Source organism: Anastrepha ludens, chromosome 4 (assembly GCF_028408465.1).
Source record: "Anastrepha ludens isolate Willacy chromosome 4, idAnaLude1.1, whole genome shotgun sequence".
Classification (NCBI taxonomy): domain Eukaryota; kingdom Metazoa; phylum Arthropoda; class Insecta; order Diptera; family Tephritidae; genus Anastrepha; species Anastrepha ludens.
In genome coordinates this window covers 76,652,299-76,670,699 of record NC_071500.1, presented here as the reverse complement: position 1 = coordinate 76,670,699, position 18,401 = coordinate 76,652,299, and the positions used below count along the sequence as shown (strand labels likewise).

General features: G+C 33.1%; 1 protein-coding gene across 5 annotated transcripts in view; it reads right to left on the bottom strand.

Annotated features, from left to right (window-relative positions):
* Positions 1–5,655: 5,655 nt before the first annotated feature.
* Positions 5,656–18,401, bottom strand: part of LOC128859881 (ecdysone-induced protein 74EF-like) — a 190,221-nt gene continuing 177,475 nt past the window's right edge. For all 5 annotated transcript variants that reach the window (XM_054097012.1, XM_054097015.1, XM_054097013.1 and 2 more), the window contains 2 exons: positions 8,277–9,099; positions 5,656–7,981 (listed from right to left, as the gene is read on the bottom strand). In XM_054097012.1, the coding sequence (XP_053952987.1) occupies positions 8,369–9,099 (731 nt within the window). In that variant the 3' untranslated portion in view covers positions 5,656–7,981; positions 8,277–8,368. The remainder of the gene's footprint in view (positions 7,982–8,276; positions 9,100–18,401) is intronic.

Below are 18,401 nucleotides of genomic sequence, written 5' to 3'. Positions count from 1 at the left end.
ACCAGTGTTGCTAATAGCATCGTCGATTGTCCAGATCTACTTGAGCGGATAAGCTTTAATGTTCCCTAAAGACGTCTTCAAAATTTGTACCCTTTCTGTGGGGAAAACTTTAAGACTAAATTTGCGAGTAATGCACCCATTGCTCACGCACTTCGAGACTTTAATTCAGTCTGCTTGATTTTGCATTATTCAGATCTAATTTCGTAAAAAATTTAAATTTAGTTCTTTAATATTGTATTTATATTGATTGCTAATGTTACAGTTGTGAAATTTGGCTTGCTTTTCTTTACATTTGTGTTTAGTCTGTAAGGTAATTGGTACAGTAGATTATTAAAATAAATAAATAAATAATTTTCCAAGTAGAAATTAAATGTTAAAAAAAGTACAATCATATGCTTTTTGTTGCTAGCAAATTTTTTGGTGTTAACGTATGCTTGTTTGTGACGATTTCTAACTATTTAACAATGCAAAACGAAGAAAATTTATATTAAGACTATTTGTTTGTTTGCCTGTTTGAATACGTTAATCTTTGGAACAGGTGAACCGAATTTGACACTGATGGGTAAAGAAAATTTCCGTGCATCCGGCTAACTCCAATCATGTTCTGAAAATGGTGCCGCTGTCGAAATATTTCTGAATATCTACTTATCTGGACTATCATACAAGTTGTAGAATTGTAGTGCCTGTATATTGAACATATTATAAAAAATGATTGGGTATTACAAAAACACCATATCATATTACTTTTATATTAGACCACCATGTAAAAAATCCTTGTAAAAAGCGTAGACCTGTAATCAAGAACATTATTCTGTATCATTTGTGGTGTAATGCCAGGTTAAAGATTAGACAGTGAGCGAGGTTTTGTAGGGAAATAAAAACTCAATCACTTTTTATAAAATATTTTATTTTTAAGATGAAACATACAAAAAATTTGCTAAAACGTTGCACATTCATTATTGGAATATTACAATCTCTTATTTATACATATATATATTTCCTAATATCTATAATAAGAAATGTCGGTTTGATTGCGTTTTACTATAAAATGTATAATGTTATAGTCATTCTATGTGAATTCTCGTGTTTTCACATACATACATACGTATAGTATCAATTTGAAATTTCATTAATTTAACTTATGTAATATAATTGAAATGCACGAGTGTTTTGCCTACAATATATTACATAATTTTATCTATTGCATTCGTGTCATATCTGTTCAATACTTCTTAAGTGAATAAATTATTTATTTTTTGTCGTTTTCTATCAGTTTACATAAAATTATATTGTATTTAAATAACTTGTAGTTGAAAAAAACTATAGAAAATTTATAGCATTAGTGATGAGTAAAAACTAATTCGGATAAATAGTAAAAAATTTTGAAAATGAATACGAAATGTTTTGTGTTTGCAAGTTTTTTAATTTTTTTATAAAGGATTCCAAAGCATTGAACAATTTGCGTTTTCATTAATTTGGACACAATAACTCGAAAAATACCTCCATAGTTTTTTGGGATATCGGAATACTACAAGCCAAATTACAGGCATCTATTTTAGAGTTACATGCTTGAACTGGCCGATGTTTTTCACTAATTGCTTGCAAGTATACGAGTAAATGGTAATAATGAAATGTCGAAAGTTAAATGACGTTGGGTAATGTTACCTGCTTTTAGTAGTATTGCACTTTTATTCAAGTAGGTCTTGATATGGTTTGTTATTGCAGTAAAATGGATGACGAATTTTTATATGTTTATTACATATATTTTCACATTCGGTTAAAATTTTTGATTCGAGCTTATGGAAATATTCTTTGTTTGATTCGCTGAATTGAAATCTACATAGAGCGGTTCTAGCTTACGAGTTCTAACGATAATGACGGGTATTGCGCTGCAAGAAAAACATTTCATTCATTATATTCGAAATGTTTTGCTTTTTTCTCGCTCAGTATTCCGATTATATCTCATGGGAGTGATCCGGGTAATTTTTATGGGTGTTGGCAGCACTGATATAAAACTTGTGTTTTGGTGTTTGTTGAGTGTTTGGTCCAGCTCCTTCTCCCATTCGCGGTCTGTGTCCTCATATTTTTCCACAAAATGGCAGTAATAATAAATATAATTATATGGGAATATGATATGCGGCCGCCGTAGCCGAATGGCTGGTGCGTGACTATCATTCGGAAATGCACAGGTTCGAATCTCCGCGCATGAAACATCAATCAGTTTTTTCTAGTAGCGGTCGCCTCTCGGTAGGCAATGGCAAACTCTCTAGTGCATTTCCGCTATGAACATCAAGATGCACACCACAAATTCGAGGTGGAGCTCGACCCAACACTAAATAAAGGGTGTAAACGCCAATTATATATATTTATATAATATATATGTGAATGTATTCTACACACCTAATCAATACAAATATTAGCAATTTACCGTAATAGTTTATGTCTAATGGCGTAGCAGTAAAACGTTCTGCGAAAAATCTCATTCAATATAATTTTATCTCTCAAATAAAGTTTTTTTAACAAATTACAAAAGGCTGTGCTGCCAAACTAATAACGAAAAACAAAACGAACAGAACGGATCATAAATTTAGCCAGACCTCTAACCAGACCAGACCTATCATTTACCATTGGAACACAGCTAGGTAATCGCCAAGTCGTTTCAAAGTATTTTTGCTACTTTTGTGGAGGTAATGTGGTACATTCGAGAAAACTGGAAAAATAATTACAAATACGTTCGAAGTGCCTATTTGCAATATTTGGTTTTAAACGTGGGTGTCTCTATTTGTTGTAACATTATAAACATTCTCTATAAATGTTTAGGGAATGCTGTTGGAATGACAGTCCTTGGTCGGTAGAACCGCCTGTCGTGGAAACGTGGTCAGATATATGTAAGCCCGCGGGAGCTGAAATTTATTAATACATATCATGGACACTAAATTTGGCCTTCGTGATCGATCCGCAATGGAAAAATTTCATCATGGAAGGAAAACGCTTGATTTCGCAAAGTTAACATTGACAGTTAAACATTATTTTAGCAACAACAACGTTGGTTGCCTAGGTCCGAAACAATACACATTTGAATTATTATTAATTTCGTTATTATTATTACAAATATTAGAACTATTCTACTATTATCGTTAATGTTATTGTTATTATTACTACTTTTACTGTTATTGTTATTGTTCTATTGCAACCATTGCATAAAATCAAATGGTACTTTGTGATATTTCTCTAACTAGGCCAGGTATGCATGCAAATATCATTTTAATACAGGAGTTACACGTTGTTTTATAATCAGCTAACTAATACTAATACTAATGTTACATTTTATATGAATCATATATACCTACTGTTTTTATATATTACAATAATAAAATGATTAATTAGAAATAAATTCGCTAGCAGAGGACAGTTTACCGGAATAACTCTTGTAACGTGAAGAAGGGCAGATGATCGTAAAGCAGCTCAACTCGAATTGATTTATAAGGAATTATAAGGATCCGCAGATACATAGACGTAATATTGTAAAAGTGGTAGTGAAGTGGAAGTGAATTAACCTAAAAAGTATCCTTTATCCCAATTGGTCGCATGCTCTTGATGTTGCTCTACAATTGGAAGGATTTACACTTTCATACCGCATGCCAAATGGTTTTAAGAAAACTTTTTTCATGACAGAAAACCATGTAACAGATTTAACATTTTGAAATAAACGCGGTCGTTATCATTTAATATTTCATGCCCTAAGCGGCATGAACGATCCCGGGACCCATTGAATGGTATTCACACACAAACACCCTTGAATCTGGCAACAATAATTATACTTGTTTTATAAGCTCGATTTTATACGAGTCCAAACTTAGCGCTTTTTTACTAGAATTTACCTGATTTTAAGGGGTTAGGGGCAGTCAGACCACCGAACAAATGATGATTTTCAATAATTTTTTTTGCAAGTCAATTGCTATATTTTACAAAAATAAAAGTATAGCATTAATACCTCATGTTTCGACTTGACTTAAGTAAAATTTCAATTTATAGCGCTATTTTATTAACATAAAAAGTAATAGTAAAATATAAACTAAAATTTCTATAATATATATGTGAATATACCTATGTATGAATATTTAGGATCTTTGCTATGCTTTTGAAATATTTAGATGTAATAGTTTCGTTGTTTTTAAATGAATGTACGTAAAATTATCTACTTTTACATTTAAAAATACGTACACATATTGTATATATGTATATATATATGTACAGGCATGATCACTATTCCATACATTATGCAATTTATTTGTAAGGTAAGTTCCACTCTATAAGTAATGTTGAACGAGATTTCACTAAACTTTTGTTGTACATTTAATTGCGAAACGTATGTAAGTACTTGAATGCTGCTCCTATGTACTGTGAATAACTTATTTTAGATCCCATGCATGCGTTTGTGTGTTTGTGTACAAATACAATGGTTTCCAGTAATATAATATACATATGGATGCAATTCGTACTGAATGCTATTATGCAATGCGCTTTTTTATCTTTTTCATCCGACTCTAATTGAAATAAAACCTTTGTAACTATGAAACCTCAAAACTGAGGCCTCCTCACCTATTTGCTATTAGATATATGGGACTTTAATTCACTATATCCATTTTATATCTGTATGTACATACAATATATATTTACTTTTTTTATTCTTCTCTCTTCTTATAAAACACTTAGCTAAAATTCTCTTCATATATGTATATATATTTTTTATTTTTTGCATTAATTCTAAATATTTTTGTTTATTGAAAAACTTGTACATATGTATTGATCGTAGCGTAAATCGGGAGGTATTTTTTTATTTATTTCCTTGACGACAAACTTCATTTTACTTACCGCTCTGACTTCTGGGTTTATTCTTTAAGTGAATAATGAATAACCTAATTAATGTGGGCTTATTCGAGGCATGCAATGAAAGTGGCATGCAAATGCAAAGCAGATACCGCTCTGATGTTCGGCTTTTATTTTGTATGGATAGGTGAACGTGAATAAGCAAATAAAAATAATGTATGTAGCTTGCTATAAATATTTTCCTTGATAACTTCATTATTGACGGTAATTTACTATTAAAAATATAAAATAAAATTAAATTAAAAATGGAAATAAAATTTGTATGACGTCGATTTAAAAGAATTTGCACGCAACAGCCCGAATTTTCGATTATTAGAACGCTGTACTGTTGCCGCAGTTTCCAGAATGTCACGTCATGTAACACTGCGGTTGTGATTGCAACTCGGACAAGCCCTGTCTTATGTGTGAACAATTAGATAACTTTTCTTTATTTATTCGCTGCTGTATTAAATGCATTACGAAATCTGTCCTCAAAGATCTTTCGTTTAAGTGATTTTTGTAAATATTTTTAACTACATTCATACTTTTGTTTTACTAACTTTGCTTCAATGTACATATGCATGTATATATGTATGTCTGCATATTCACTGTTGTATATGTGTCTTTATATACTCGTACTCATGTGTGCATCTGCAACGTATGAACATATTTATGTAAAATACATACATATATAATTTTAAGAAAAATCTTATTCAAAAGAAAATACTTTTTCTTTCAAAACGCACTGTTCTTCAAATGTATATACATAAATAAAACGCAAATAAATTGAAATAATAATTTTATTTTTAAATAAGAAAAAAGTTGTCACAATAAAAAAACTATATATGTATTCAACTTATTCGTATGCTCACATATTTACTAAAATAAAAAATTTAATTTGAAAAGGAAGTAAAGTAAGAAAAGTCCAGGACTCGTTTTCTCAAAGCCAATAAAATTTAAATAGTTTCAAATACGAATTCAGGTATATGGGCATGTATATATACATATAGGTTTTTTGATTTTCTTTACATTTTACAACTTAAACAATACTTAAACGATACTAACATTATTAAGTTTTTTTTTTTTAATTTCTTTACTTTAATAAAAAAAAATATAAATTGCACATTTAGGCAGTGGCCACAGGACTCAGTCCTGCACTAGTTTGGAAGTTGTTTTTTCTGTTGCTTTAAAATATTAAAATTACTGCTATTTTTGCATGCGGCAGTGACATTTGACGGTATTTTTGCGGCAAAAACAAAATACTCGAGTACATTTTGAACGAAACAATGAAATCTTTTGAAGATTTTGAATAACGGGAATAAAAAATATTTCTCGCTATCTTGTGTACAATTTAGATGCTCAAAAACAACAACAACAATTAGTTGGGGCAAGTAGGACATTATCGAAAGTTTGTTGAATGTTACAGTATAGTCAAACGAATAATTATCCAGGTTCATAAATAAATGAGTTATGTTATCAGTTTTATACTTGCAATCACTCCACATACAACTTTTATTTACTACTCAAGCACTCTTTCTTCTTTACATATACAGCCAAGCTAATGCAAATTTCGTTCAGTTCCAATTATTGCCCTAATGTTTTTGTATCTAATTTAAAAAATCCAATATCACGGGTTATCACATTTATCTTTGAATAATTCATATCTTATTTATTTTCATCTTTTTGAATAATCTTTTTTGCCATTCAAATTCTGCCACAGAAAGGGCAAATATGTATGTAGTGGACGAAGTGGAGTCGTAATTTTGCCCTAATAGTTTTCTTGCAATTTGTTTACATTGTCATCTTATATTTGCACATATGTATGGTATAATTTTATTTGTACTACTGTCGCTGTTAAAATAAGTTTTTGGGGAAGCGAAAAGAAATGCTCACGGTTTATGTGACAGAAATGATGTAAATCGTATGTACAATACGCATATATGGGTATATATGTATGTACATGTACATATGTATAATATTTATGTGGTTTTGTAAATGCAAATTCTAGCGTGAGGAGAAGATGTCAATGTTAGGAGTCCACTTCCAGACATAGGCTGCTCTGTTCGTTCCGCCACCAGCCGGCAGATAGCCTCTTAGCCGGATTGAATTGGAAGGTGGTAAGCGGGTTGGGTTTGCCTCAAAAATATAATACATTTTCGAATTTCGGGTTAAAACATGTGTGTTTGTATGTTGGCGCGTTGTAACCTACAAATACATTTTTATATAAATTTGTTTATCTAAATACAAGCATTTTAAATCGATGCTATTTGTGTTTAGGTATGTGTTACACATAGAAAATTATTTCCTAAAGCAATCATAACGAGGTAAAAAAACCTAGTCCATCACATACTTATGTATATTTTTTGACCTAACAACAAGTATGAATAATTCATACGCTTGAGCCTGTTTGGAGCGTAACATGGTTTTCTTAACTGTTAACAGTGAGATTTGTTGTTGTTGTTTTTGCTTTCTAGTTAAAATTTAGAAACATAAAAAGGAAGAAGAAAACATAGAAAATGTATCTAGGTATATATAGTATTCGGGGACAGTAAAACTAGAGTTAATATATTTCAACATTCATGACTTATGTTACAAAATATTAATCTATATTTATGTGTATCTATACTCTTTAGAGTTTACTATAAAATAAGCAACAAAAACAAATTAATAGTATTAATATGCCTTAGCCAGACATACATATACACATAATTTATGTAAAAGGTTCATACTTGTAAACGCCCCTCTATCATTCATATTTAATTTTACTAATAATTAATAACAATTTGAAAATATTACAACACTGTGTTTTCAACATATTTCTTATTAAACATAAATATAACTACTGGTTTTTTATTAGATATATGTTATTGTGTATCTAAAATATACAATTTCATTTTAGCGAGCCTTACACACAATTATTTCTCTATAACTAATATTAACATAAAAAAGATCTAATAAATACAAATTCTTTACAGTATGCATCCTTCTTTGTATAAAACTGCTGTAATCCGCGAATATTTATATTCCCCGAAATTTGGCTGAGATTTCGAGCGATTTGTATTGCTTTGTACATTCCACAAAATTCACTTAAGTTGTAGGTGATGCGTTAATTCTGAAAATCGAAAAACTTTGGTTAACTACAACAGTAATTATAAACAAGGTGGCGCAAAATTAGTCACGCTATCGGAAGATTTATAATTTTTCCAAATGGCGTCGTACATCAACCATATTTGACACTTGTGAAGTAGATGACCGCAGTATTCAAACAGACAAACAATTGAGCGCGTAAAGGTCAGATAAAGATTTTCATCACTGAAAATTATTTTTTATTCAGTAAAAAATTATTCAAAAACAAAATTGATGATTAATTTTGCGCCACTTTGTACTAACTCGACTCGCAAACTCACCTCAATGGAATGTACAGCCCAAAAATCTATGTCGTTTATGCATGTTTTTAGTTGTGCCAACACTGGCCCCAGTATGTTCCCATCACACACATTTACACTCCATTGCAATCGATCTCTACAATATCCTTTGGCACATCCACAAATTGGTAGACCAGCCGTTGCCCATCCACTTTAGCCAGTATGCCACGCTGGTAGTAATATCGAAGGGCTCGTCCCATTGTCTCGTAATTCATATCCGGTTTGTTTTTATGCATTCCCCATAGCCGTGACACTGCTTTCGAGTCGACCAGCTTGAATACACCCTTCTCACGATTTGTCCACTTAATGAAGCGCGGACAGTATTCTCGATCCTGCAGCAACTTCAAAAGGAATTCCCATAGGTATGTTGTAGAACCTTCTCGACTACGTCGCTTAACACCCATTTCTATTTTTGGCTTTCGCGGTTTTTTCACTTTTCGCTGTGGGAAACCGCCAAGCTCCAGCATATAGGAGAGATCATAGTTGACATTGGACGTTGTTGGTTGGATTACACTTGGCTGATGCAGCACACCACCGGCAGCGGACGCCTGGCTGTTGGCCAGCGAGGAATGCTGATGGTGGTGCAAGTGTTGTTGGTGTGCGTGCAGGGAATGATGTGGAGTGAGGCCGGGATTAGCGCGTGGCGGAGAAGGTGTGGTGAAGTAAGGTGTCGTTGAGTACGCTGTCGCATTAGTGCCATTCAACGTCCCGACTGCGGCGCCATTCGCACCACTGCTGCTACTCACAGACGCACCATTGGATGGGTTTGTACCGGTCGCAAGTGGCAAGTAATAACCATCGGTCACTAAAATAGAATTAAGAAAGTTTTACATGTATTATAAATAAATTTAATAGGTATGCATTAGAAAAATAAGTACGAAGAACTTTTTACGAGTTCAATTTGAGTTGCATGCAGTTAGTAAATTTGTCGAAGATCTAGTTTTATATGGTTTAGGTTTATGTTAATATTTTCAATACTACATTTCTTTATGAAGTAGTTTGGGCAAGGCACACCATTTCTTGATTATTTAAGAAGCCTAGCTCGCATGTTCTTGATTCTCAACAGGTCTATGAAATTATTTATTGAAATAGGCTGTTTTTAAAAACCACAGCAAGATATCGTTTTTACGTAGAATGAAATTATTAAATAAAGCTTTCTGTATAAAATAGTTTAAATTTTGAAAACCAATCTTTCCGATCCTCAATTAAAATGATGTGCTCACTGGTGCCCCACTTAAATATGTTTAATTGCGCTGAGCTTGAAATAGATTTTTCGTATGAAATGGATAATTTCAAATAGGTTGTAACCCAATATCAGAAAAATTACATAAAGAGCGAAGAAATCGTGTTTAGTTCATCATATCCTCTTTTGAAGTCGATTAAAAAATAAAACGATATAACACATGCCGTACCCGAATGGGTTGGTGCGTAACTACCATTCGGATTTCAGAGAGAACGTAGGTTCGAATCTCGGTGCAAGACCAAAATGAAGAAAAAAGCGGTCGCCCCTCAGCAGGCAATGGCAAACCTCCGAGCGTATTTTTGTCATGAAAAAGTTCCTCATAAAAAAATGTCTGCTGTTCGGAGTCGACTTAAAACTGTAGGTCTCGCCATTTGAGATACAACATGAAAATGCATATAGGAGGAGCTCAGCCAAGCACCCAAAAATGAAGTAAGCGCCAATTATATATTTATATATATCTATTCATTGGTTCGTGAGTTATTGTGCTAAGAGTGACGCTACTTTTTTTATTTTCAGAACAATTGATCAAAAAGAATTTCGTGCTGCTTCTTGATGGGTAAAAATACCGTTCAAGCGAAGCAATGGCTTGAAAAGTGTTATGGGGACTCCGCTCCATCAGAAACTGCAATAAAACAAAGGTTTGCTGACTTCAAACGTGGTCGTAGAGACACCGATGATGCTCATCCTAAAAAAATATTTTTGATATATTGAACGACGGAAATCGAATAATTAATAGAGTGAGTTGAACAGTTAGTCTAACTTTTTCTCATTAGCTCAGAGTTTCCTGCAAGGTACTTACATATTTACACATATGCAGATGTAAGCATAAAAATAATTGCATGCATGTACATACATATACTCGTATGCATGTGAATGTGTGCGCCCATAATATTTTTAGTTACTTGGCTTACATCCGGCGTCAAAAATAAAGAGGAATGTTACGAAATACCTTGGATATAAATAAAAGTGTTTGTGGGGTAGTGTGTGAATTGCTTGTGTAGTTATTTTATTATTTATAAAATTGATCCGTCATGCGTATGTATATATGCATTTATGCATGTTTCAACAAGCTTATTTTTTCTACATATACCAAATAAAGGTGAGTTGAAAGGAAGGTACGCAAAGAGAAAATAATGAAAAACTTAAGTTTTATTTCTTATCGTAAGGCAATTCACGATTTGTTGTATTTCTAGGAAAATAATATAATAAATACAATGGCTGACTAACGCATTCAGAAGAAATATGTCTTGATACGCAACAGGAGCTTATGTTTGCTTTGATTGGTATTCTCCTTTTTTTGGACTGGAATTAGACATATTCACGTGCTACTAGATGCTAATATCTTAACCAGTTATTTTTCGAAGTTAACAATTTCCAATGTGAAAAATAAATTCAAAACTGCTAAACTTATGTTATAAATAATATATTTTCACTATTTTCAATTTGGGGTGAAGCTGTTAAGGATTTTATTCAATAATTATACATCGTTTTACTGTAATCGCTCTGGCTTACAATGGATCTCTGGTACTGTAAATTTTTTATTGTACTTGAAAAGCACTTTGTTTTTTTATATCCCCATTACATACAATATTTACAATATCTTAAATTAAAAAGGTTTTGAGAGTCCCGAATGTATTTTAGTAACTTTATGGGTTTAATAATAGGTATTTGTCAGAGTTATAACAAACATATATGTATACACAAAAATACATATGCAAATTTCATGCTTGTTTATATTTTTATTGCACTGGAAACCTTTACATACAATTTTTGGAAAAGGTACCACATGCTGGATTATGTATTTCATTCAAAAGCGTCCCCAATCTTTATAATGTAATTGCGCTTGGCGATTTTATATGAGTATGGTTTAAAAATTAACCAAATTATACACCAAACATGTTGCAGTCCGTGTAAAATTATTCACGCGTTAATCTGAAGAATGATTCTTCATTATTTTTATATGACTATAGTTATGAGGAAGTGTTTGTCGTTCATGTAGGCGGTCGCCCACGCAAAGCAAAATACTGACGTCTTGATCTATTAAAGATTTAAATTTGCAAATATCGACGAGAAGTGTCCGCAGACGCCTGCTAAAGCTTCAGTCCGAAGTTGCTATCCAGCATAAAAACCTATGATATCTGGAAAAACAAATTAAAGCGTTTAACATTTACTCAATCGCATCTCGATTGGTTAGCGAATGCTTTTCAGCAAGTGGAGTTAGGCCATTATATAAATATTTTAAGGACTGTAATGTTGCTGTAAGCGTAGTGGAAAATGGCGTTGCATTGGATCTACAAACAGGATCAATGACTCAAAGCACACGGCTGAATCTGTTAAGTCATGGTTTAGCGCCAAAAGTGTCACTGAAACGCATTTTCCGCCTCGGTCTCCGCATTTGAACCCGATTGAGAACTTCTAGAAGTTGGTTAATGGACCGATAGACAGGAATAGCGTAAGCGTAAATATGTGCGCAATGATTAATTTGATTAAAAATCTTACATTGCTTTTTAAAAGAGTATTTTTTTCAACCTGTTCATTAATAATATTAATGAATAATCTTTCATACAATAATATCAGGGATAGTTCGGCAGATATGCACATATCTATAGAAATACCGCTTTAAAATACTGTAACATGGGGCAACACTTTTCTTTTTAACAACAGTTATTTTCTAACATATCTAATGACTAAAATTGTTTGTTGCCTATTTGTCTCTAAGTGGGTGGAGGTCAATCTAACAGCAACAAAAAATCTAACATATAAAAGGACAAAACAACATAATGTAACAGTTGTCTTGTGCTTTTTGCAGGCCAAATTGTTTTTTTCTTAATTGTAATCCACAAACGATGATTAGAAAGCAATTCAGGAATAAATTATTACTGCAATAATAAATAATAAATTTATTGCATTAAGGTAAGTTGGCGAGAAAACTGGCAAATACATTTCATGTTAACCACGTGAAAGTGCAAAAGCTTAGAAAAATATATAGCCGAAAATATTCCTGCAATCAAAGGACAGAAACGATGCTGTTTCTCTTGCAGCAGTGCTTATTGTGTTATATATCAATGTAAGTCGATGTGTGTATGTATATGGTGAAGCAGAAAAGAAGAAAACAGCAATGTTTACCAAAGATAGATATGTGCGATTAAAGTATAATTTTTTTGTATCGCACGGAAATTGGACTGTTGCGGATGGGAATATATGATATGGTCGAGAACCGAAATACAACTATGTCGTGAATCAGGGTGGGGATTAACGACGAACAAATTCTTTCCTTCCTGTAAGAAAACCTGCCAGACGTAGTGGAAGATGTACATAGGTATTGCTGCCGAAAAGTAGTTCTTAATTAATCCATGGATCCAAAGCCTTGAATACCGGAATAAAATTAGGTAATTTGCAATGGGTTTCACAATGCCTACTCAATGAAGGAAATGAGCTGTGAATGTATTTCTCCACAAATTGAGAGGCCTACAGTTTTATTCCGCCTCCGAACGGAAGGTGGTTTTTTATGAGGAGCTTTTTCATGGTGTTTTCATTTGATGTTTTTGCCCGGGGCCTCGAACCGGGGTACTACTGAATAGGAGTCCTGCACCAACCCAGTCCGCCACGGCTGCCGCGCATATATCTACATATAAATTATATAAAAAATCTATTATTGTACTAGTTGAAAAATCCGCCTTTCGAGGCAAACAAACCATTTTGAGAAAAAAGTTCCATTAAAAATTATCAAATACACACAATAATTCTTATGAAGATATCATATGGAACTCTTAGTAGTGGTGGAACACTATTTATAATGAAGTGCACATTATATCGGGTAAGGTCAAAGAATTCAAGGTTCTTCTTCAGAATATTATAAATCAATTTATCCCATCGCTAAATCTCTACGCTTGTAATTTAAAAATACTAATATTTAATACCTTTATTTCAAAGTTTTCAAAATGCGAGTCAAGGGAAATCAGCTGCATAGCCGCAGTGACACCAAAAATAAGGAAGGGTTTGAAAGCAACCCTCTTGTGATATTTGCGCTTGCGCGCCATCTAGTTGTTAGCAATGCAATCTAACATTCATAATGGTGTCATAGTACGAATTTGCTTATTTGTGCGCTCATAATCGTTTATTTTTAATATTTGCTTTTAATAAGATATACCCTTCAATATTGTGATTGCTAAATAGCGCTAATCTCTAGCTTTGAAACAATACATTATTTGTTGATTTGATTTCGTTGATAGAAAAAAACGAAATATTAACAAAAAACAAAAAATACCTTTGGGAAATGTAATAATAAATAAGATTTAGAAGTATTATTTCAGTAATATAACACATAATAAACAGATGGCAGAAAAATGCAAACCTAACAGATCTACATCAAAACTTTTAAGAAATCTGGTAATATATTCGAAATAATTTTATTTTCGACGCAATTTTCAACGCGATGAATGCGTTGAGCCAAAATTTTAATCACCTTAATACACTTGTATGAATGTACATGTTTCCGTTAGTTGGTTTCCTTGGCGGATATTCGCACAATTGGTTTTGTCTCGTTAATCGAAGAAATAGAACAAATTCAAAATGTGTTTATCACGTCTTATAAAAGGAAGCTAAATGTACACCGCCGACCACTTCGAGCATCACATATAAAATGCAAAGACACCGTACAACGATCTCCACATCACTCATTTCACGACTTGCTGTGTTTATGCGAGTATCATAAATGCTTGCAGCTGATTTTAGCGTTTCACAATGTAAAGGTATCAATCAAATATACAAATACATACATATGTATGTATATGTGAACGTATGGATGCGATTGTGCATGTGCGTCAACTCAGCAAGAAATCCCTCAACTAGTGAAACGCATTTGAGGTTCGCAATTATTGAAATTTAGGCTGCATGTAAGTAAACAAGTATTTACATATGCATATTACAGAGTTAGTACCGTAATTTTTGTATATTTTAACTAAAATGTATGTATGTGATAAGGGTATCTAGTTTATAACCATCAAATAAAGACTGCAACGAAAAGAAAGGTGAACCAGTTATAGTTCCATGTTCATTAAACGGGAACCAGTCACAACCAACGGATTTTCGCAAACAAAGAACAAATAAAATTTGCTCGAACACTTCATTATCACACTCGTATTTATCCAGTAATAACTATGAGAATTTCCATAAACAAATGAATGCTAGTAAATATGCATATCAAGAGATGCATTGCTGTTTACGGGGCTAGTCTGGAGCATATCGCCCCCCTTGTTGAATGCCATTTACTCACACCTCTCCGCTCTCATTTTGGTTTGGCGCTCACTCGTTTTGCTGTAGTTGTGACCTTCAGAATTTGTGCAAAGGCAATGTGTCGATGACCACGGATTCATTCATACATACAAAAATATAAACAACAAACGACTGCGAGAAAAGGCATACACAGTTCGCACACATATGGATCTGGCGCAAACGAATTGGTCTACAGATGTATAAGTATATATATGCATGTATTTATACATACATTTAGTGTCGTGTAGTTATACGAAACGCTGGCGAACGGAGGTGAGGTGACTGTCAGTGGGACTGCATGTCGACGTCAGTTCAGTTAGCTTTGTGTGGCATCACAGCTGACGATGGCAGCAGCAAGTGAGACAAACATTACGTATACGTACATATATACATACATAGTATGTCATGCAAGTATGAATGTATCCATATGAATATGCACATAGCTATGCTTGTGTATGCAACGAAGCGAAGAGTGAGAGTTTTTCCGATTACGGGAGAGTATGCAGGCATTTATTTAGCTAAATAGGAAGGGTAAGTTTGAATTCGTGGATATTTGCTTTTGTTTTTGGTTTTGGTATTTCTTTCGAAATGCACTGCGTTCGTCGTTTGAGAGCCACACGCTTACTTACACTCGCAGTCATTGTATGTCGCAAATATTCGTGAGCCCATAAATTTAATTCGCAAGCATCGAACATTTTGTAAATACATAGTATATGCAAGTACATTCATACACACATATTTGTACGTATGATTGGTATTATTGTACCATTCCGTTAAACAAAATGTGCGAATTTTTACCTCATATTTGCTAGATCCTTCAAACATTTGTGTGGGTTTTTACCACACAACTCTTAGAATACACCTCATTCAAAAAAATAATAATAAATTTTCCGTTAAGCTAACTTCAATCAAATCAATTTTAAACTTTGCCAGCTTTGTCACTTGGACCTCGATTTTATCTGGTCCATCCTCTGGCATTTCTGATTTTTGAAACGAATAAGTTTAATTAATTTTAATAGCATAAAAAAAAAAAACAAAGTTTCATAAAACTTTTACCGTGGACTTCTTTTATGTATATGTATATTGGTTTTGTGCTGTCTGTTTAACATTCATCGACACAATGTTGCCATTGGTCAGCATACATACGAGGTGTGCAAAAGACCTTTCGACTATTAAATATCATGGTGTAAATGATCGAATCTGTTATCAAATAAATAAAAATTACTTAGTTTTGTTAATACACTACGCTCGATCGTAATTTTAATTTTCCATTATTCTAAGAAAATTTTAAATATTTCTTATTTATACTTCATTTCTATTCACTTATATTTAACATGGGTAGAGCTTACTTAGAGCGGTTACTTTTTAATTTGGGTTGAAAACTGAATAGAGTTAAGGTGGAAGCTACTTAGCTATTTTATTTTGCTCCATTTTGTAGGAAACTCTCTTTTGCTATTTGATTATGTTTTTTCACTTTGAACAGCTGTTTCACTACTTAACTCAACTCATAAATCTATACTAATATTATAAAGAGGAAAACTTTGTTTGTTTGTTTGTTTGTTTGTTTGTAACGAATAGGCTCAAAAACTACTGGACCGATTTTAAAAATTCTTTCACCATTCGAAAACTACATTATCCAAGAGTAACATGGATTGCATTTTATTTTGGAAAAAAATAGGGTTCCGTAAGATATTTGGATTTTTCGGACACAAACTGAAAAAAATCTTATATATAAAATAAAGTCAACTTTTTGTGTGTGTTCGCTAACCGGCCGTGTCTGCACCGAATTAAACCAAACTTACACACAATGTTAAGAAGGTATTGAAGATGGTTTCCGTATAGTTTGGATACCTATTGGTGGATAGGGCTCGAGATATAGGTCAAAACGTGGATCCGGGTAACCTTCGGATGTGTATGTACAATATGGGTATCAAATGGAAGCTGTTGGTGAATGCTTTAGTTCAGAGTATTTTTCATGCCGCTCCGTGACTAGGGTCTCGAGATAGAGACCAAAACGTGGACCCTAGAATGTGTTTGTACAATATGGATATCAAATTGAAGCTGTTGGTGAATGCTTTAGTACAGAGTATTTTTCATGCCGCTCCGTGACTGGGGTCTCGAGATATAGGTCAAAAGGTGGACCCGGGTAACCTTTGGTTGTGTATGTACAATATGGGTATCAAATGAAAGCTGTTGATAAGTGCTTTAATACGGGGTAATTTTCATACCTATTGATGACTAGGGTCTGGAAATATATGCCAAAACGTGGACCCGCCGTGTCTTTGCACCGAATTAAACCAAACTTACACACATTGTTAAGGAGGTATTGAAGATGGTTTCCGTATAGTTTGGATACCTATTGGTAGATAGGGTCTCGAGATATAGGTCAAAACGTGGACCCGGGTAACCTTCGGATGTGTATGTACAATATGGGTATCAAGTGGAAGCTGTTGGTGAATGCTTTAGTTCAGTGTATTTCCATCCGCTCCGTGACTAGGGTCTCGAGATAGAGACCAAAACGTGGACCCTAGAATGTGTTTGTACAATATGGATATCAAATGAAAGCTGTTGATAAGTGCTTTAATACGGGGTAATTTTCATACCTATTGATGACTAGGGTCTCGAAATATATGCCAAAACGTGGACCCGCCGTGTCTTTGCACCGAATTAAACCAAACTTATGCACATTGTTAAGTAAGTATTGAAAATGGGTTTCGTAAAGTTTGGTTGTAATTCGGAGCAGTGGCAACGGGTACAGCGTTCTTTTGAGCCAGCCATAATGTCGCTTACTTTTTTAACGCTTGGGGCGGAACTGAACTGTCAAATTGACAGTGTGAGTTACAATGTGTCAATATTTCTTTCTGATTTGGATGCCATAAGGAAAAAACGTAAGTGCAACATGTAAAAATTGTTTGTGAATGTTTTTGGAGTGGATTTTGGAACAGTGAATAATTTCTTACGAAATTTGAGAATTTAATGTGAAATCCGAATGAAATTATGTGTTCGTGGAAAAAACAATTTTTTTCGTTTTTTTTTTTTTTGAAAAATATAAATGGATAATGGTTAAAAAAGCTCCAATGCTTAATAAAACATATAAATTGAAACGAAAAATTCATGGATGATCAGGAAAAAAAGACGATTGTTTATTCATATGCGTTGATTTGAAATTTAAAAACAATCTTCTTTTTTTCTGATTTTCAATTTATATTTTATATTTACTCAAAAACAAATAGAAAAACAAAAAATATTGTTTATGCCAAAGCGCTTGAATAAAGAATAAAGAAATAAATAATATGAAAACCATATATTTTCTGTTCTAAACCATATCTATTCTATTTTAGTGTGCCCAGCGAAGGGGGTCGGGTTTGCTAGTCGTTTATATAAGTACACGAATTTCAACACGAGTTAAGATTTTTCCGGTGAAGAAAATATGTGTCCATTTAACCCGAAGAGGGTTGTTAACTCGGTCTAAAAAAGTGTTTAGACACATGGGTTGAATTCAGCTGAGTTCAATACACATAAGTGATTAGAAATGAAGCATAGTATAGAATATTAGTATAATATTTGTTTGTGTTTAAGTGATTTCAAAG